Source organism: Lepidochelys kempii, chromosome 7 (genome assembly GCF_965140285.1).
Source record: "Lepidochelys kempii isolate rLepKem1 chromosome 7, rLepKem1.hap1, whole genome shotgun sequence".
NCBI lineage: Eukaryota > Metazoa > Chordata > Testudines > Cheloniidae > Lepidochelys > Lepidochelys kempii.
In genome coordinates, this window is record NC_136386.1 from 31065897 (window position 1) to 31085782 (window position 19886).

Sequence of the window (19886 nt, forward strand, 5' to 3'; positions counted from 1 at the left end):
ACAGTGATAGGTGAAAACTAATGTCAATCGACACTAGCCCCATCTACCCCGCGTCTCATAGGTCTGGCGGCCTGCCAATCAATACCACTCTGAGGCGCTTTCCTACCGGCCCTAATTTTGATTGGATGTCAGCCTAGTGCCACGCCCCCTGCTCTGCCCATCTGATTGGTCAGAATGTCCAATAGCCTCAGCCATTCTCAAAGTCCATTGGTCTGGAGACCCCCTCAGGTTCCAACGGCCGTGCCCATTGGTTAGAGCCAGTTTCTGGAATTTTCCATCCTTTTCATTGGGTTTCAGGAACAAAATGACGACATGCGAGGAGCTGCATCCTGATTGAGCGGAGCGGGTCTGCGTCATCAAGACACCATCCCTTTATTGGGCGACTCCGTGGGGCGGGAGGCGGCTGTGAATGGAGCCTGTCTGATTGAGCTGGAGTTCCCAAGGTGGGGGCTGGTGTACAGCCTGGTTGTCCGCTAGGGTGTGTGAAATATTTGCACATGCTTTCCACGGCCGCAATACTCCTGGGTCCTTTACACGTGCCTTGCACACCCTTCACTGGAGAATCCTGTTTGCATGCACCTTGCAGCTCTGAGGCTGGGGAACAGGTTGTGTTGGTGTCCCCCCAATGTGATCAATGTGTAATTTTCACTTAAGTTCTCTTGGGCTTTTGCACCCGGCCTGCTTTCCTGCTGTGCCCTTAGTTTACACGTGCCGTGGGTGCTGTAGTGCAACTATTCCAGTCCCACTTGCCCAGAACTATTATTCTTTGCACAAGATTCATTGTAAATGAATAAGTGCAAAAATTGTGCATCCCAGGTTTAAGAGAGTATCCCATGGTACGCACACAGTACAAAATTTGTACATCATGGTGTGACAGCTATTGCAACCACAGGCAGTGTTTCTGAAGACTATATTGTATTAAATTTATGAATGTTTAGTGTATCGGGGCCAGGGATTGTATGCAACTCTGTGGGGTACCACGGCTGCTCCAGAAACAAAAAAACAGCCCCAGAAATTGTAACCAGCTCCAGAAAAATAACAATCCTTGGGTGTTTTCCATATTAGGTTCAGGCTGGGTTTTCCAGAGACTAGAAAACAGAGACTTTGGGTATCTAAAGGCTAAGTTTAGAGAGACTTCGGGGGTCTCAATCTTTGTTGAAAAGGCTTTGACTAAGATGCCATAAGACTGATAGGTAATTTCTGTTATGTTTAGTAAACATGTAGGCACTTTTGTTGTTTGTTGTATTTTCTCTATGCTTTTTTCTTTTGGTCCTTAAAATGTACTCTGCTGAGAAAGATCTGTGTGGTCACACTGTTAAAAACATTAATTGTCCTCAGAGAGAAAACAGCCCAGGCACTAGCCTTCAGGCAGAATGGCTGCCTGGGGATGTTATAGTTTATAGCAGGGGGCTGTGCAGGTACAAACTTAAAACTCTAGCTCAGCTGGGAGTGGGATAAAGGTCCCTGCCCAAAGACAGGTGTTGGTTGGAGCCCTGAGCCCTGACTGGGCACACCTGGAGGGGCCACACAGATGAAGAATATAGGTGCAGTTACCCTGAAACTGTGACACATGGCATGCAATGTTATGCAAAATGGGTATATGCTAAAATTAGGCACTGTGGTGTGTATGCTATAATTTTTTTAAGTGCAGTATACAGCAAAGAGCATGGGTTGCATAATTTCTGTATACTTGTGTATTTCCCAGGGCATGATTTTTGTACACGGTGCACATGCCTTGGGGCACGTTCCGTACATACGTGTACCTTTGCATGGATTCACCCCTGCAGCAATTTCACTAACTCAGTGTAACTCCTAGGAATTTACCTGATGTTATAAAACTGCCGAGGTGTTTTCCTCTCTCACTGGACACAAATCTCAGCTTTGTTTTCACAGAGGATTTTCATGGTGGGAAGCTCTTCTAGAAGCTGCAGTGCAAGCTGCTGGACAGCTTTCGGTAAAACATTTGTAGGGACTGATGTGGGGGAGGAACAGGAAATCTGCTGTGCTTTTGTTGCATTATAACAAAGAGAGTGAGGGGGACAGAGTCAGGACTCTTGGGTTCTATTCCCAGCTCTGAGAGGAGAGGGGGTCTCATGGTTAGAGCAGGGAGGGTCTGGGAATCAGGACTCCTGGATTCTGACCTTAGCTCTAGAAAAGGAGTGGTGTGTAGTAGTTAAAGCAGAGAGGCTGGTAGTTAGGACCTCTGGGTTCTGTCCCCACGGCCGGCCCACAACATTTTGGCACCTGAGGCGGGGAGCTCAAATGACTCCCCCATACCCCCTCGCTTGGGCCAAAACTTTGAAAGGTCTCAATTCTGCCTTCTTCCTGTTCTACTCCTCTCATGGTACTGCTCTGCTACCTACCCCAATAAAGGAGAACTAACAACTTAAAATGCCTTAATCAAAAATTTTAAGTAACACTTAATTTTCAAACACCTGAACAGCAAATGTAATTTTTCTTGTCTGCATAGTAAACACTGGCATTGTTATCTGTTTGAATAATCAAAGTGGTGCTTTCCGTGCCTTCTTGGTTGCAAAGATTTGAACTGCTTCCTGCTGAAGGTCCACAGTCTGGGCCAGCTCATGCTCTATTGAGATAGTTGCAAGGCCGAGCAGCCTCTCCTGTGTCATTGTGGAGCGTAGATGTGTTTTTATTAACTTCAGCTTGGAGAAGCTGCGTTCTCCACTGGCAACCGTTACAGGAAGTGTTGGAAGTATGCGCAGAGCAACAAAAGCATTTGGAAAGAGGGTGGCCATCTTATTTGTGCACATATATTCCAGAACATCCTTTGGAGTTGATCCTGCTGAAATGTATCTTGAAAGGGCTTTCAGTTCATCACCTAAATCACTCGCATCAATATCGCGCATGTCATCATGTGTCTACACTGTCTCTAGTGCCTTGCATTGCTGGTGTAGGTCTTCTTCGGGTATAGTGAGGAGCTTTGGAATATCATACAACATCCCAAATATACTGCTGTGTTCCTTGATCAGCATAAAACATTCTTCAACTGACAGTATTGTACAATCTAGCACCTGGTTAAAGAATTCAACTTTGAATTGTTGTTTGGGGTCTCTTATGGGATTATTCCATGCCTCATAATCAAAATGTCGTCTTCTTCAGTGACTCTTGTATTCTTGAATGGGTGGGAAAATAGCTTCAGTGTGAAGTTCCTCTGCCAACTTCTGTGCACTCTTCAGAACATTTTGAAATCCCTCATCGGACTGGTAAGACTGTAGGTATGACTTTGCTTTGTCCAGTTGCTCCATTGCTCCAGATATATCAAGGTCAACACCTTGGAGTCTCTTGCATACAACATTTATTTCAAACAGTAAGTCATACCACAACACTAAGCCACACAGAAATTTGAAGTTATGTATGTTTCTGGTGATTCCATTTCCCTCTGCCACTGTTCTCCCATGAACAGTTCCTGTCATAGCATTATCCTCCATAATGGCAACTATGGCATCATCTGTCTTCCCAATTTGGTGTTTGATAAGCTTTATTGCCTCCACTCGACTTTCCCATTGTGTGGCACTCAGTGGTTTCAGTGTCAGAGAGGATGTTCCCAGATGTTGCTTCAAAATTTGTCATCGATGAGTTGATGCAGAGAAAAATACATAGATGCTTTGAATTACATTAAAAAATTCAGCAACCTCACTAGAAGCTGATGCTGCATCACTGACCACCAAGTTCAATGAATGAGAACTGCATGGGACAAAAAAAGCTCGAGGGTTTAACTCTCGGATCCCTGTCTGCACTCCTCTGTTCTTTCCTCTCATGTTGGCACCATTATCGTAGCCCTGACCTCTCATGTCAGCTATCGCAATTCCTGTATCTTCCAGCTTTTTAAGAAGCACATTTGTCATACCAGCTCCTGTAGTATCATCAATGTCAATAAATTCTAGAAAATGCTCTCTGACAGACACCACTGCAGGGACTTTTTCACGAGGTTCCGTTGTTGTTACAAAACACAACATTAAAGTCATTTGTTCCGTATGGCTGACGTCAGGTGTGCAGTCCAGAATAACAGAGTAATATCTTGCTGACTTCAGATCTGCCACAATCTTGTGTTTGACTTTTGTTGCCAGTAACTGTATGATCTCATTTTGAATTGTTTTTCCAAGGTAGCGGTGTGTGTACATTTCTTCGGTGGTGACTCTTCTTAGATGCTCCTGGAGTACAGCATCAAACTCAGCCATCAGCTCCACAATTTTAAGGAAGTTTCCATTGTTTGGCAGATACAGCTGATCTGAAGTGCCACGCAGTGCTAGGTTTGGGGTAGCAAGCATTCTCACAATGGCAATTAACCTTTTCAGAACAATTTTGCCAGTAAAGAGACTCCGATGCAATCTTCTCTTGATGCTGATCATCTATGGTGGCCTTTAACCTTAGTCTCATCTCAAGCTCTTTCCACCTATGGAATGCTCTCTGGTGATTTGCTGCCTTCTCAAGGCATGCCAGATTTCTAACCAGATTTTTCCAGTCCTTTGTTCCTGTAGAACCCAATGTGGCTGGAACATTAGACTGGAAGAGTTTGCAACAAAAAGAGTATGCAGCATTCTGGGTTTTTGAGTACATAAGCCATGGCCTCTCCACTTTGTCACCATTGGGGATTTTACACCAGTAATGCGTTGGTTGGAAACTTCTATTTTTATTGTCTTTGAGGAACATGAAGTTTTTCACTTGCTGTGGCCCAAGCAGTACAAGGAAGTCCCTCAGGCTACTGTTCAAGTGGGTCCACAGTCCTGGATCATCTAGACTTAAGGAACTGAACTCAGCAGCAGCTGTTTCTTGCGCCTCCACCACACTCTTCTCTGATCTACACTTTTCTTCAGGAATGTGCATGGTTACATCCATTTGAGATGGAGATACGGATGCTGCAGTAGCTGCCTGATCACCTGCACTCTGACTAACTGGAAGATCAGGCATCTCCTCACCACTCACATCCTCACTGGGGCCAGAAGGCTCACCATGAACATTTGTGTCTATGTATCTTAGGGTTAGCTCCTTCCTGCTTAGACAGAAAAGCTTCCTTTGCTTGCTTTCTTTTTCTGCATGCTGCCCCAGAGGGCCGTTTTCTTCTTTCACTCATGACTGCTGTTCTGTGCCAACTATAGTGACTCTCAACACTCAGTTGAAGCGGACAAATAAGCAGGCTGGTAGCGGGGCCTGAGTGAGGGAAGATATCAGCATCTTAAGGGCCTAACTGGCTCCTACTACTTCAGTTGACTGCCTGTTCTCCTCCAGTGGGTTCAGGGAAGCAGCAGGAAACAGGAAGCTCCCTGGGAAGCTGGTGTTAATCAGGCCAGGCTGCTGGGGGTGCTAGAGAGGTACATAAGAGGCTCCTCCCCCACCCTCTCCCTGCAGTTCCTGCTGCTTTCTGTTATTCCTTCTCACCTTTTTGCCTGCCTGCCAGTTATGTCTCTTGTTCCCTCCTTCCTCCAGCACAGCACTCCACCATCTCTGTGCATCCAGAGCAGAGAGAATACATATGCCCCAGCAGCAGACACAATTTTCTACTCTCTGGGTCCTAGTGGCGCCCCCCACAGTCTGGCACCTGAGGCGGTCGCCTCAGTTCGCCTCATGGTAAGGCCAGCTCTGTCTGTCCCCAACTCTGGAAGAGCAGTGGGGTCTAGTGTTCAGAGGGAGGCAATTGGGAATCAGGACTCCTGGGTTCTGCCCCTTGCTCTGCTAGTGACCTTGGACAAGTCATTTTGCTGCTCTGTGCCTCATTTTCCCCAAGGTGGGGAATAACACTGATTTATCCCCAGGAAGTTGCAAAACTATTGATCACTGTGAAGTGCTTTGTAATCCTTCAAAAAAAAAAAAAAAAAAAAAAGGACCAAGCAACGGTATGTGGTGATAAATGCAGAGCTGAATCTTGAAGGCTTGTTCTACGATCTGCAGATCTTCCTAAATCAGGATTTCGGGACATAAAAGAGGGTGCCCTGCTCTTTGGATAGCATAGATCTGAAGCAACTGCTCCAGAGACTAGCAAAAGGCTACATCTCCCAGCAAGCAGTATCTATCTGTCTTCTGGTGTGACTACCACTGCTAAATTTAGTAGGGTTGCTAAGGCACCCTGGAAACTCAGGAGACAAGGATCTATTTATAGTGATGAAGCTAGCCTACTGTGCTGTTTAAATGTCCCAGGTGTGTGAGTCCCCTTTGCAAATTGTTTCAGAGTGGTAGCCGTGTTAGTCTGTATCAACAAAAACAAGGAGGAGTCCTTGTGGCACTTTAGAGACTAACAAACGTATTTGTTTATTAATAAATTTGTTAGTCTCTAAGGTACCACAAGGACTCCTTATTCCCTTTGCAAATGATTGCTTTTTAAAGTAGCTAGCTGTTTCCTGGTTCCTGCCCACAAGCAGCTTAGAGGCAGGCTGAGAGCAGGAGTCACTGAAGTTAAATTACAGCTTGTTTTGCCTGGGATTCTGGGAACTGTAGTTTGCAAAATTGGCTCCAAAGTTTTCAGTCTCCCAGGTTTCAAAGTTAAGCCTGGTCCCAAGAGTCCGAGGGGCCAATGTGGACGAATTCTGTTCTGTGTTTATGCTTAGCGCTTTACTGACATGGGTGAATTAATCCACTGTGTGATCTGGGGTGATAAATAATGTTATCCCCATTTTATGTATAAGGAGCTGAGGTGTACAGGAGGGAAGAGGCTCGCCAGAAGTCAAACAGCTAGTCAATGGCAGAGCTAGGGATAAAACCCAGGAGTCCTGGTTCCCAGGCTGCCCTCGTTGTTCTAACTCACTAGAGCTCACTTCCTTTCCAGGGCTAGGAATAGAACCCAGGAGGCCTGATTCCCAGCCCAGCCCTGCTCTAAGCACTAGATACCATTTCTCCCCTGGAGCCAGGAGTATAACCCAGGAGGCCTGACTCCCAGCTCTGCCCTGCTCTAACTTACTAGACCACACTCCCCTCCCAGAGCTGGGAATAGAAGCCACGAGTCCAGAATACAATACTACAATGAATGTAATTATTGAGGGGCAGCGTGGTCCAGTGGGTAGGGCTGCAGCTCAGGACTCCTGGATTCTAGTCCAAGGTCTGCTGCAGACCTTTCTCTGTGTGCCTCTATTTCCCCTCTCACCTTTTGTCTAATTGGACTGTCAGCTGTTCAGGGAAGGGATTGACTATCATTGTGCATTGGTGGCACCTAGCATGGCAGGGCCTAAGTCGCAGTTGGGGTCTGTACAGCACCAGCACAACGGGTGGGGCTGGCTGTGCTACAATAACGCAAGGTGGAGCAGGGGCACAGTAATAGTAAAATCAGCTAACAGCAGGGAAGAACACGGCCATTGTAGGCCCTGTTGCTGAACTCAGGCTCTGGATCCCATTGCGCCTGAGATGCCATCTCCATCTCAAGAGACTGACAAGCTCTGCTCATCTCCCTGAGTTTGCTGCGTCAGGATCCTTTATTGGCAAGGAAGAGGAAAACTGCAAGAGCCTGGACGGGGGCAGGACTACATTTCCCAGGATTCCTTGCACACAGTTGGGCGGGTCTTGGAAGTGCAAAGCCCTTGGTGAGTTTCAGTATCAGCGCAGCAGCAGTTTTGTCCTTTCTCCCGCCCCCCTTTGCAAGCCAAATACCAGGTGCAGTAAATAAGGGAGAAGAATTTCTCTCGACTGCTCAGGGACCAACCAGGGAGGCTGGGCTGGGAGCCCCAGTGTTGCATTCCCTTCTGTGCTACCATGCCAGGGGTTCTCATGACCCTGCCAGGCAGGAGACTGTCTGGGGCTTTAGGGCAGCTTCTAGGGGGCTGGGGCAAAGGCTGGAACCCCTGGGTGCTGGGTAGTGTCAGGAGGGGCACGTGGAGCAGCAGGGAACCAAGCACTAGCAGCCTTCCCCGTGGCACGGTCCAGTTGGTGTCAAGAGCCTTCCGAAGCTGGGCAGCTGCTCCCCCACTAGGCATGGCGGCTAAGGTGGATCTGACCACGTCCACTGACTGGAAAGAGGCAAAAAGTAAGTGTGAGGGGATGTGTGTGCGCGCTATGCCCAGTTACCCCTTCCTTTTGCCCATGCCTCCCTTTAGCTGGGCATCATACAGCCCTTTGCAACGTGCCTCCACCTAGGGCCACTTACCCTGCCTAATTTCCACCCCTAAGGGCATTTGTCCCTTCCCTGGGCACCATGCAGCTGTGCAGGGAATCTGTATACCAACACAGAAGTCCACCCCCAGGCATGGAACAGCTGGAGGCTTGTTGCCACAGTGCACTGGTTACTTAAAAACTGATACAGCTCTTCCAACATCACTCATCTCTGCATCCTGCCATGCAGCATAGGTAGGAATCCCATAATGCCTCAATGCATTGTGGGTGATTTGTGGGATCCCCTTCTGGGATTGTGGGAATGCATGTGTGTGTCAGTACTCCCAGCATCCCTTGCGCCATATCCCAGAACTCACCTGGCAGCTGCACTATTCCCAAATTGCTTGGAGGGAAGCAGCACTTCCCATCCCCGGTGCTGCAGGGAGAGCCGTGCTACTGCGTTGGAGCTGTGCGGATGTTCTCTATGGGGCTGGCCTGCCAGAACCAAACCATGGGACCAGAACACTCTGCACTGACTGCTAGTGGCACTGCAGTGCCACATGCCAGCTCTGACCCCACCATGAGAGCTGCCTGGGCACGGAGAACGTATTGGCCCATCTGTTTTCTAGCAGTCAGTGGCAGAAAGTGCAAAAGCATCCATGTTGTGCAGCTGGCACAGTCCCCCTGGGTTATTAATCCTCTTCATCATGGTAAGTGCCTGGTACCAGCCAAAAACAGGACCCCATTGTGCCAAGCACCATACAAACCCAGAGTAAGAGACAGTATCTACCCCAGTGAAAGATGGTATACCAGGGGCTCATATTGACTGGTGCCTCTCCATTTCGTCATTGGACCCTGTCTGGGGCTGGCTTATTACCGTAAAAACCCAACACCGCAGCCTTCTTCCGTGGCCCCTTTCAGTTTATACTGAGATTCAGCATCCATATAGTCTCACCCAAGCCCCAATGCTCTAGGATCAAGAGTCTTTTCAGTCCCTATTTAGGGGATTATCTTCTTCAAGGCCGGTGGCACAGGATTTCTTAGGCCCTTGGTACAGCTGTCCTAGGCCAAACCTAATGGTCCAAGACAGAAAAATTGGGAGCTCTTTAAGAAGAGTTTATTAGATAGCCAAAAAGCCACAATTCCACAATCAAGAGAGATGACAATTTTGGCTAAAAGCCCAGCCTGGCTCAGTGGCAAAGTGAAGGCAGCAGTTAGAAATTAAAAAGAAAGTAATATAAAACAAATGGAAAAAGGGGGTAATAGCAATTGATCTAAATTAGAGGGTAGGAAATGTAGAAAACTGATAAGGGGAGCTGAAGGCACCAGGGAAAAATGCATTTCAAGCAGGGCCAAGGAAAATAAGCAGTTTAAATATCTTAAGAACAAAGGAAATTCTAGCAATGGTACAGGCCAGTTACGAGCTGGAGATGGTAAAACTACTATTAATGGTGCAGAAAAGACAGAAGTGCTCAATAAATATTTCTGTTCTGTATTTGGAAAGACGTAGGATGATGTACTTGTAACCATCCTCATGTGAGAAGTACTTTTCAGTCCATTATTAACTAAGGAGGAAGTTAAAACACATCTATGAGGGATAAATATTTTTAAATCAGCCAGTCCAGATAACTTGCACCTGAGAGTCCTAAAAGAGCTGTCTGAGGAGATCTCTGGCTTGTTTGATGGTAATTTTTAATAAATCTTGGAATACTGGGGACATTTCAGAAGACTGGAAGAGTGCTAATGTTATACCAGCCTTCAAAAAGGGTGAGTGGGATGACTCGGGTAACTGTAGGCTGGTTAGCCTGACATCAGTCCCAGGCAAAATAATGGAAAAACTAATATGGGAGTCAGTTGATATAGAATGAAAGGATGGGCCTATAATTAATATCAGTTTGATAGGAAATAGGTCTTGTCAAACAAACCTGATTTCTCTCTCTGAGGAGATTGCAAGGTTGGTTGATAAAGGTAACTGCGTAGATGCAATACACTTAGACTTATGTAAGGCATTTGACTTCATGCTGCACAACAATAATAAGCACTATATAATATCAGTGGAGCACCTGTTACCTGGATTAAGAACTAGTTAACTGACATCTCAAAAAGTAATTGTTAATGGTGAATCCCCATTGAATGGAGATGTGTCTCAGGGTGGATGGCCCTTTAAGGGGAGCCTGGGGCAGGGCCCTCTCTCCCGTGATGGGCTTCTTTAAGGGGAATGAGCCCATTGTGCCAAACTGCCTAGGTGGCTGCTTGGCAGTGAATTGGCTAATGGGCACCTGGACCAGATTAAGGGCCACAGAGCTCAGTTGGAGGAGGGTGCTGTTAGGAAGAGGAGGCTCCCAAGGACAGGCGTTCTAGTGGTACAGAGGAGGACAACTCCCAGGGAAAGGAACTTAAGGAGGAGCCTAGATAGCTGCAGGAGGCCCAGTCTACTAGGATCTGTGCTGCCTGGAGAAGAGCAGCAGTCGGATGGAGGGCTCTGGCTCCAGGGAAGGAATGGTGGCTGAGTGCCTCTTGGCTAAAGGGCCCAGGATGATAAACATAGATGGAATCTGCCTCCCTACTAAGAAGCCTGGGTGACGGTCTTGTGTTTCTGTAGAAGTTTCTGTTGTTAAATGAGACCTTCAAAAGCCTTGCCAAGCTTCCTAATGACCCAGTTGGGGAAATTAAGGCAGGGTGTGTCTGTGTGCTGTACCTGGCCAAAAGGAGGCGTGTGGGATGGCATCTGCCTTACAGGGCATGCCTAGTGAAGTTTTGTAGGGATTAGTACTAGGCCTGATGCTAGTCCACATTTACATCAATGCCCTGGAAGTAAATATAAAATCACTGCTGCTAAAATTGATGGATGACTCAAAGATTTTTGGAGTGGGATGGTGAGGACAGTCCTGCACAGCAATCCACATTGCTTGGTAAGATGGGTCCATTCCAGCAAAGTGTGGTTTAGTGCAGCCAAACGTCAGATCATGTATCTGGGAACGAGGCTTGCGGGCCGTCCCTACAGAAGCGGGGGACTGTATCCTGGAAAGTGGTGACTCTGAAAAGGATTTGAGGGGCATAGTGGCAAACAACTAAGGATGAGCTCCCAGTGTCATGCTGGGATAAAAAGGGCGGTGCGATCCTGACATGTATGAAGAGGGAAGTAGTGAGTTGGAGCAGAGAGGTGAGTTTACTTCTGAATACAGTCCTGGCGAGACCCAGGCTGGACTGGTTCATCCAGTTGCGGGGGCCACATTTCAAAACCAATATTGAAAATTTGGAGAGGGTGCAGAAAAGATCCACAAAAATGATTTGAGGGTGGGAGAAGATGCCGCAGAGTGAGAGACCTGGGGAGTTCAGTCTGGTCAGTTGCTCAAAAAGAAGATGGAGAGGTGACCTGATTATAGGCCTTCGCAGGGGGAAAGTACTGGATACTGGAGAGCTCTTTAGCCTAGCAGCGAAAGGTTGAACAAGAACCTGTGGCTGGAAGCTGAAGCCAGACACTTTTCAATTAACAGTATGGGTGATTAACCACAGGAACAATTCCCAAGGGGAGTGGTGGATTCTCCATCTCTTGATGTCTCCAAATCCAGCGGGCCAGGTGCTTTAGTCAAACACAAGGCATTGGGCTCAATAGAGGGGGAGCTGGGTGAAATTCTCTGGCCTGTGTTATACAGGAAGTGATGAATAATACAGAGACTATTCTAATGCCCTGATATACATGAGTGCCACAGCCTCTTTTGGACAGCAGGTACAGTACTTTTCCAAGGGTGGCTGCTGCATTGGTGTTCACCCACGAGGTAGTGCAGGAGAACCCGGTTTAAATTCCTTTTGATAAAATGGGATTTGAGCTCTGGAAGGCAGTGGGTGTCTATTGGGTTAGAACAGGGGGAGCTGCGAATTAGGACTGCTGGGTTTTACCCACACCACTGGGAGGGGAGTGGGGTCTAATGGCTGGAGCAAGGGGAGCCAGCTGGTAGGACTGCTGGGTTCATTTCCCAGCTCCGCTGAATGGTTGTGACCATAACCTCAAAAATTACCTTTACTTATTATTGCTTAGAAAACATACAAGCTGCAGCCAAAGTGTTGTCAGCCTAGAGATGTCTTTGTATGAGTTGAGGGCTGTCTGTTATGGATCCTGGGGCTGGAAGAGACTGTTAGCTGGGCAGCCCACCCTCCTGCATAGCACAGGCCAGAGATTCCCTCCCCCGCCTGCCCCCTGGGCTTCCTGCTGGAGCCCACACCTTTGCGGTAGAGTTAGGTCTGAGCTCAGTGGAGGTGAGCTGGGGACCTACCTAGGGTTACCATCTGGCTGATATTTGACCAACCTGGCCAGGTTTTTTTATGGATTTGCCAGGTGCCAGAAAAATAATGTAATCTGCTGGGGTTTTTTTACGTGGGTCTGAAGATTTGCATTATTATCACAATATACAGGGATATCTACTGTTAACAGTTTCTGTGTCGAGCTAAAGATGTTGCAGTGTTCCTACTTCCGCAGTTTAAGAAAATGTTACCAATCTGATCTATCTGTGTTCTCTCTCTCGATACTATAAGTGACTATTGCAGGGGGTGGTGGTTGCGGAGTTGCATTGTGGTTGCTGTGGACTTGCCTTGTGAGTGTGGGGTGGCGTGCTGGTTTTTGTGCATTTCAAAGGTGGTAACTCTAGACCGGCCCAAGGGCGCCTATTGCAGGGGCTGATTTCCCCTCCCTGGTGCAGCGCACCCGTCGTTCGCAAAGGATCCCGGCCTCAGGTTCTGCAGGTGGGTGTTGGCAGGGTGTGGTGTGGTGTGATGCTCCCCCAGCCAGGCAGGCAGGGCTGTGTCACTCGGAGTGCTCCAGGCTCAGAGTGCATCACACCAGTGCCTGGGTCCACCCTGCTCTGTGGGGCCTCCTCAAGGAAGGCCCCTTCCCTGCACAGGTCTCGCAGCATTGTCGCAGTGACAGGGTTTCAGCTGGGTTAGGGGTAGGGCAGACTGCATTGTCTGGGGAAACCCCCTCTGACTGACTGGCTGCCTGCCCCATGGGCCCGCCTCCTGGGGTGAGCAGCCAATCGGAGTGGCTGTTGGAAGCGCTCTCAGCAACCTGGAAGCCATGCTTGCTGCAGGGGAGGGGGAGCCGTGAGCTGGGGGTGGCTAACGGCTTCCCTTGGGAGCAAGGGGATGGGGTGTGTGAGGGGGATGAGCCCCTGGCACTGCTCCCCCAGCCTGAAGGGGGAGGGAGACCCCACTCCAGCTAGGCCAGGGAGAGTGGGGTGAAGAGCCCGGGAGATGCAGAGGTGGGGCTGGGTTGGAGACAGAACAAATGGAGGGAGGGGGATTGGGGGGGTGGGGTATAAGGTGGCATGAAGGGGGACTGGGGGTGAGGGATGAAGCTGAGGGGGCAGAAGTGATGGGTGGACTGGGGGGACAGTTTTGACTTGGAGGTGGTGGGGGGGCCAGAACTGATCGCTGGCCAGGGGTTGGGCAGATGAGTGGTGGGGGAGGGGAGAGAGCTCCTGCAGCAGGAGCCAAAGTCACCTCACCCAATAAAGCGGGAGAGTGAGCAGCACTAATTGTCCCCGCCTGCACACGCACACTGGACATAGGCTGTGGGAGTTCAAACACCACAATACACTATTTAAAACAAAATCTCCTGGTTGGGGGGAGCGGTCTGACTCATGGTTTTGCTCCCTTGGGGTGGGCATGTATGAGAAGCGCTTCAGAAGTGCTGGGGGTGATTATAGGGGCACCTGATTCTCATTACCCTAGTAACACTTCAGTGGGCCTTGTCCCTCCCCTGCAGCGTACCTGAAAGGTCTGAATCAGAAGCAAAGACGGGAGCATTACTACACCAAGGACTTTGTCACACTGAAGGACATCGACACCTGGAAAAAAATGGCTAAAAGTGAGGCTGGGGGTTTTAAAATTCTTTATTATTGCATAGTAGATTTTTATTGTGGGTTGGGGTTGAGGGGCACTGACAGAGCTGTGGTGGGGGAGCCCAGGGTTGGGATAACAGGGGACTGTGGGTTGGGATTGAGGGGCACTTCAGTGGTCTCCCAGCATAGCCATGTGGATGTTAAAACCCAGTGTGAATTGTGGGGTGGGGGCTCCCCTATTCTGGGATCTGCTCTCCCTCTCGCTTCTGATCGATCCCAGGCCAATCATGCTTTGGGGCATGGTACAGCCCTGCCCTTTCTATCCCAGAATCCTGGTTTTGGTGGCACGATGGGTGAAGCAGGGTATGGCTGGACTTGTTTCCTGTAGGGTGTGGAGACCGCTGACCTTGGACCCTTGTCTCTAGGCGCCCGACTGAAGCAGCCTGAGGAGACCAAGTTCCCCAAGGACAATCACCTGAACGAGAAGATCTCGCTCGTCCGACGGGACATTACCAAACTGGAGATGGATGCAATCGTCAATGCTGGTGAGTGGGTTACAGATCCCCTCTGCTGACTGGACCCCCTGCTCATATCGCACCAGCAGCTCCCCCTCTCTGCATGTTGCTGGTTGGGGTGGATGCTTCGGGTCACAGGGTGGCTTGAACCCCAGGGTGAACATATGGCGAAAGAGGGTTGGGTGGGAGAAAACGTGCTCCCATCCATGTCTGGGACTGGCAGGAGCGCCAGCTGCCCATCAGGCTGTGCTCTGAGCCGGGAGAGGGAGTTTCTGTGGGGTAGGGTGCTGGGCTGCCCCCAAGAGCTGCTGGCTGGGTCCCATTTGGCTCTGGCCTGTCTGTTCTGGAGGGTGGGGCTCCTGTCTGCTGAGAGATCATGTAGCCTGTGTCACTTCTGCACAATTCTGTTGTCCCTCAGAACCCATTGGTTGTGTAGGACTTAACCCCATCCTAGATGTGCTATAGGGTCTGTCGATCATCCCCCTAAAGAAATGCTATGTGTGTAGGGTCTAGCCCTTTTCCAGATGTTTTATAGGGTTGGTTATTTGCCTGCCCATAGATCATGGTTCGTGTATAGGATTTTGGTTGGCTGTGCAGGGTGGCTTGATCTGTTTCCATCAGTAGCTGCTATAAATGTGTGTCCATGGGCTGTGTGTCTCCTAGCTCCTTAGTGAGTGGTCTCTGTGAGGTGGTTGGGGCTCATTACTGTCTGTCTGGGGGAAGGGTGTGTTTAAACCTTTGTTCAGAGCAAAACTCCCCTTCCCCATTAGTGAAGCTGGGGTGTGTCTGACTGAACTGGGGGAGGTGGGTTTCATGTGGCACTGGCCCTGTTTTTGCTGCTGTCCCTCTGTGAACTTGGCTTGGGGTGGGGGTCATAATGTTGCTGGAAATGGGGCTTGGTGCAACTAGCCCTCCCTGAGCTTTGGGCAGCTCTAGAACCCAACCCTGCCACCCATTGAGAAATGGGCTGAACCCAACTCGAGGGGTGGGTGGGTTGGGTGCTATCTGGATTCCGTGACTGTTCTGATACAACTGAATACCCCTCTGTTGTACAAAAGCTGAGCCAGGTTTGGTGCAGGCTCTCCTGTCCAGCGTCTTCAGGGTTAAATGAACCAGTGAGACATACTCCCTACAGCCCAGGCTGTCGGCCAGACTCAGGTGAGCATAGTTGTCAATTACTCAGGGCAGCTCCCCTCGCTGAGTGATTGGCTCAGGCTCTCTGCAGACTCAGGCAGGTGTTGCTGCATGTGTTATCCTAGGGGCAGCTGCCCCTTGTCAGTGCGCTTGGCTCAGGGTCTCTGCAGGCTCGGGCAAGCATTGCGGCGGTTATACTCAAGGTCACATTTTCCAGCTTTTTGGCTTGAATCTTTCTTTGTTTAAATTGGAAGCCGAGACTCATGCATCATCCCTTGAGTTGGCAAGTGTGATCATGGAGCTGATGCCTTGGAGGTGAGAGGCCCCGTGTTCTGTTCCTTTCCACTCTCTTGCCCTGGGGCTGAACTGGAGCAAATGCCCCCCTTGAGGGGAAAGGCCCTGTGTCCCATTTCCTATCCCCTGAGCCAGCCACTTGCCCTCCCTCTGATCGGGGGCCAGATTGGAGCTGGTGGCCCCTAGAGGGGAAAGGCACTTTATCCCATTCCTTTTCTGCGAAGCATTCTGTGACCAGGAACTCTGTGCGACCAATGGGAGTGCAGCTGGGGAGTGCGTGTGTGTGTGATGCTATATCCAAATGACATCACTGAAAGATGAGACAGTGTCAGATTCTGATTCACCTTCTTCCCCTGTGGTCCCCAATCCGGTGTGTGCCAGAACTGAACAATGGAACCTTCCCCAGCCTTCCTCAGCACAGACTCTTCATTCTGTAAGCAATTCATCCCAGAGTCCCCTGTGAGAGATGACTCCAGTGCAATTTGTCTCTGACATCCAGCTAAGGACCTGTCAACCCAGTCAGCACACGGCTCTCAAGCTGCAGGGAGATAAACTCTAGCCATATGTTCCCTGTGTGTGTTCATCATGGTGGGTGCTTGTGGGGAAAGGGCTCTGCTTAGAGCTGGCTGCTTTTTGAGAACTGTCTCCACCATGGGAATTACCAGACTGGTCCATCCATCCCTGTATCCCACCTCTGACAGTGGCCAGTACAAGATGCTTCAGAGGAAGTCATGAGAGCCCCATGGTGGGCAGATGTGGGGTAACCTGTTTTCCATGAATGCCTGATCCTAACCCCCACTAGAGATCAGCTTAAGCCCTGAATCCTGAGGGTTTAGCTCTCATCCAAAATCTTTGTGAGGGAGGTTCTGTTATTCTGCCTTTGGCACTTATATGGCAAGTACTGAAAAACTGTCGGATTCTGGGGTCCACAATTCCAGGTGATGTTACTAGATTGGACCGGGTTCAGAGAAGAGCCCCGAGAATGATTAAAGGATTGGAAACAGTGCCTTATAGTGCGATACTCCAGGAGCTCTGTCTGTTTAGCTTACTGAAGGTTAAGGTGTGACTTGGTTACAATCTATAGGAACCTATGTGGGGAAGAGAAATTTGATGGTAAAGGTCTCCTCAATCTAGGAGACAAAGGTCCAATAAGATCCAATGGCTGGAAGATGAAGCGAGGTAAACTTTGACTAGAAAATAAGGCACAGATTTGTATCAGTGAGGGCTGTTAACCACTGGAACAACTTCCCACGGGGAGTGGTGGATTCTCCATTACTGGCTGTGTTTCAAATCAAGATTGGCTGTTTTACTAAAAGATCTGCTCTGGTTCAACCAGGAATTAATTCAGGGCTGTCCTATGGGGCCTGTGTTATACTGGAGGTCAGACTAGACAATTGCAGTGGGCCTTTCTGGTCTTACAATCTATGAATCCACTGTTCTAGCTCTGGACATTCTCGTTAGACATATAAATGCCCAGCCCCTCTTTGGATCTTGCTAAGTTTTTGATTTCAACAGCATCCAGTGGAAGAGAGTTCTGCTGGCTAATAATGCGTCAAGTGAACAAAGTATTTCCTTTGATCAGTTTAGAATTGGCCACCCCCCATTGTAGTGGCGATCCTCTGGCTCTTGTGTTATGTGACGGGGAACAGAAGTGTCCCCATTTCCAGTTGCTCTAGCAAGCCCTGAAGGTTCAAAGTCATTGGAGGGCTATTTCGTACTGGGTAGCTACAGGCTCTGCCTGAAATCATGAGGCCCCTGTTGTACTGGGTACTGTACAGACCCACAATTCAGTTAGGAGGTCGCAAATTAATTTTTGTCCCTTTAAAAAAAGGTGTGTGTGGTTTTTTTTTGACATACAGACATTTCTGGTTGAAATTATGTTTTGATGGGAAAATTTCCCTCCCACTCACTTTGGTGCTAGTGGAGGGGGCTTGTATTTGTAGCAGAACCTGGGTTGCTGTGGGGGGCACACCAAGAGGCGGTGATGCAATGAGCATGACAAGCCAGGAATATGCCTATGGCAGGAGGGTTAGGAATGGATGTGAGAAGGGGCCAGTCTGCAGGCATGGGAAGGGCAGTGGCCAAGCCATGCTCAGAGTGGCTGAGGGTGAATGAGCAGGTGTTTGGGGAGCAGGAGCACTCTCTAGGATTGCAAGGAATGAGACATTGCTGTGGCTGAGTGCTTCAGGGACTAGCAGAGCCATTTCTTAAATGCAGCCTCGGACTCTTGGCTGGAAACGGGAACACAGAGGTGGTAATGAAGTAGTGGAGACTGCGACAGCAGATTTGGAGAAAACGCTGAAGGCAAGATGATAATTTGGTCAGCAGGAAATAATTGAAACCCCGTCATGCTGGGTGCTTCAGAGACCCTGACCAAAGTTAGGGCCCCGGTTTGTGCAGAGCCGCATGACACACAGTGAGAGACAGTCCCTGCCCTAAAGAGCTCACGTTCTGACTGGACGAGGGGTGGGTGGGGAGATAGATACAGTGTGAGGGGGAAGGGGTTACCCAAGGCCAGTGGCAGAGCTGGGAACAGAGCCCAGATTTCCCCTCCTTCCCTTTGTCTGATTTGGCTCTTTCGGGCTTTGCACCAGTGACTTAAATCCATGGTGGAATGGAGTTAGTTAAGCCAGTGCAACCCCTGTGGATATTTGTATCTACTTAAAACGGCTTAATCGGTTTATTTTTTGCCTGTAAATTGACTGATCTGAGGTTAAATCGATATAAGCCAGGTTTAAATGGATGTAAGGGCATCCACATGCAACGTTGCATTGGAGTCGCTAACTTGGTGTACAGTCACATCTCTGGTTATATTGGTGTGACTTTGTATTTAGACCTGTCTCTGTCTGGGCCCCTGATCTCACTTGACCCTACCCTGCTAGACATAACAAGTAATAACATGTCTAAGATTGACACAGCTGACTCTTCATTGAAATGTTCTCTCCCCCCCCCATCCGCTGGGCAGCAGAGGGCGCCAACGTCTCAGCTTTCCAATGTGCTGCTTATTAAGTTCTGCCCCAATAAATCAACCTGTTTATTAGAAGAATAAAAGTCTTAACTAACAAGAGGCTTTGTCAGTGCTTCATAAATCCTGCTTCTGTGCCTCATGAAACCCATATGTGGTTAATTCATATGTAAAGTCACAAGCAGGAATATAATACCTGTCCATTAAATTCTATGTGACCTGATAATCATCATTAGCCATGAGTAATTGCCTGATCAGCATTGCACAGCAGCCACAGCAGCAAGGGAAATGCATTTAAGCTAGTAGTTCATCTGTACTAATAGGGTGTGTGTGGATTGGGGGGGTTCGTTTCCGGGCCTGGGGGCACAACACACTCCTTTGTAGGTCACTGCTCCTGGGGAGAGGGGACTGGTCCGGGCTTTTCCTGCATGGAATGGAGCGTTCCTGCCAGGATGTTGTTCTCCTGGAGGCTTGCAGCACCAAGCTGGGCGGGTATGGCTCCTTGGTTGAAAATTGAAGGGGTTCCAGTTCATTCTATGGAACAGGACCGGGCAGGGGATGTCCTTGCGTGGTGTACACTGACACAGCTCCGTTGGTGACAATAAAGTGATGGCCAATTTACAGCAGCTGGGGACCTGGCCCTGCTCATTCCAGTGAGCGGTGGCCGATTTACACTAGCCAGGGATCTGGCCTGAGGACCCTATGAAGACGTAAGAGGACTGTAAAGTTTAATCTCAAAGAACAGTATGGATATCAACAAAGTATCCCATTTCCATTTACAAATGGAAAACATGGTGCACAGACAGGGAAAGCGACTCACCCAAGACCATACAGTAAATCAATGGTAAAGCTGTGAATAGAACCCAGGAGTCCTGTGTTCTGATCACTAGTTGCCCTCTGTAGTTAAGATAATAATGAAGTGAGACATGATTATGGACACTCATCATACAGAACCTGGGGACATAATATTCAGACATGGGTTGCTAACATTAGGCTCCTAAATGAATATTTGAGCACATAGAGATTTGGCTTGATTTCTGTAGACCCCACTAACTGCTTAGACTCTTGACAGACAGGTTGGCCTTGTAGCTAAAGCTCTGGGCCAGGATT

General features: G+C 48.9%; 1 protein-coding gene across 2 annotated transcripts in view; it reads left to right on the forward strand.

The window, feature by feature from the left end:
* The first annotated feature begins 7494 nt into the window (after window positions 1-7494).
* The window catches only part of MACROD1 (mono-ADP ribosylhydrolase 1), a 184340-nt gene continuing 171948 nt past the window's right edge, over window positions 7495-19886 (forward strand). For both annotated transcript variants that reach the window (XM_073354840.2, XM_073354841.2), the window contains exons 1-3: window positions 7495-7966; window positions 13793-13894; window positions 14294-14413. In XM_073354840.2, coding sequence (XP_073210941.1) covers window positions 7696-7966; window positions 13793-13894; window positions 14294-14413 — 493 coding nt within the window. In that variant the 5' untranslated portion in view covers window positions 7495-7695. The remainder of the gene's footprint in view (window positions 7967-13792; window positions 13895-14293; window positions 14414-19886) is intronic.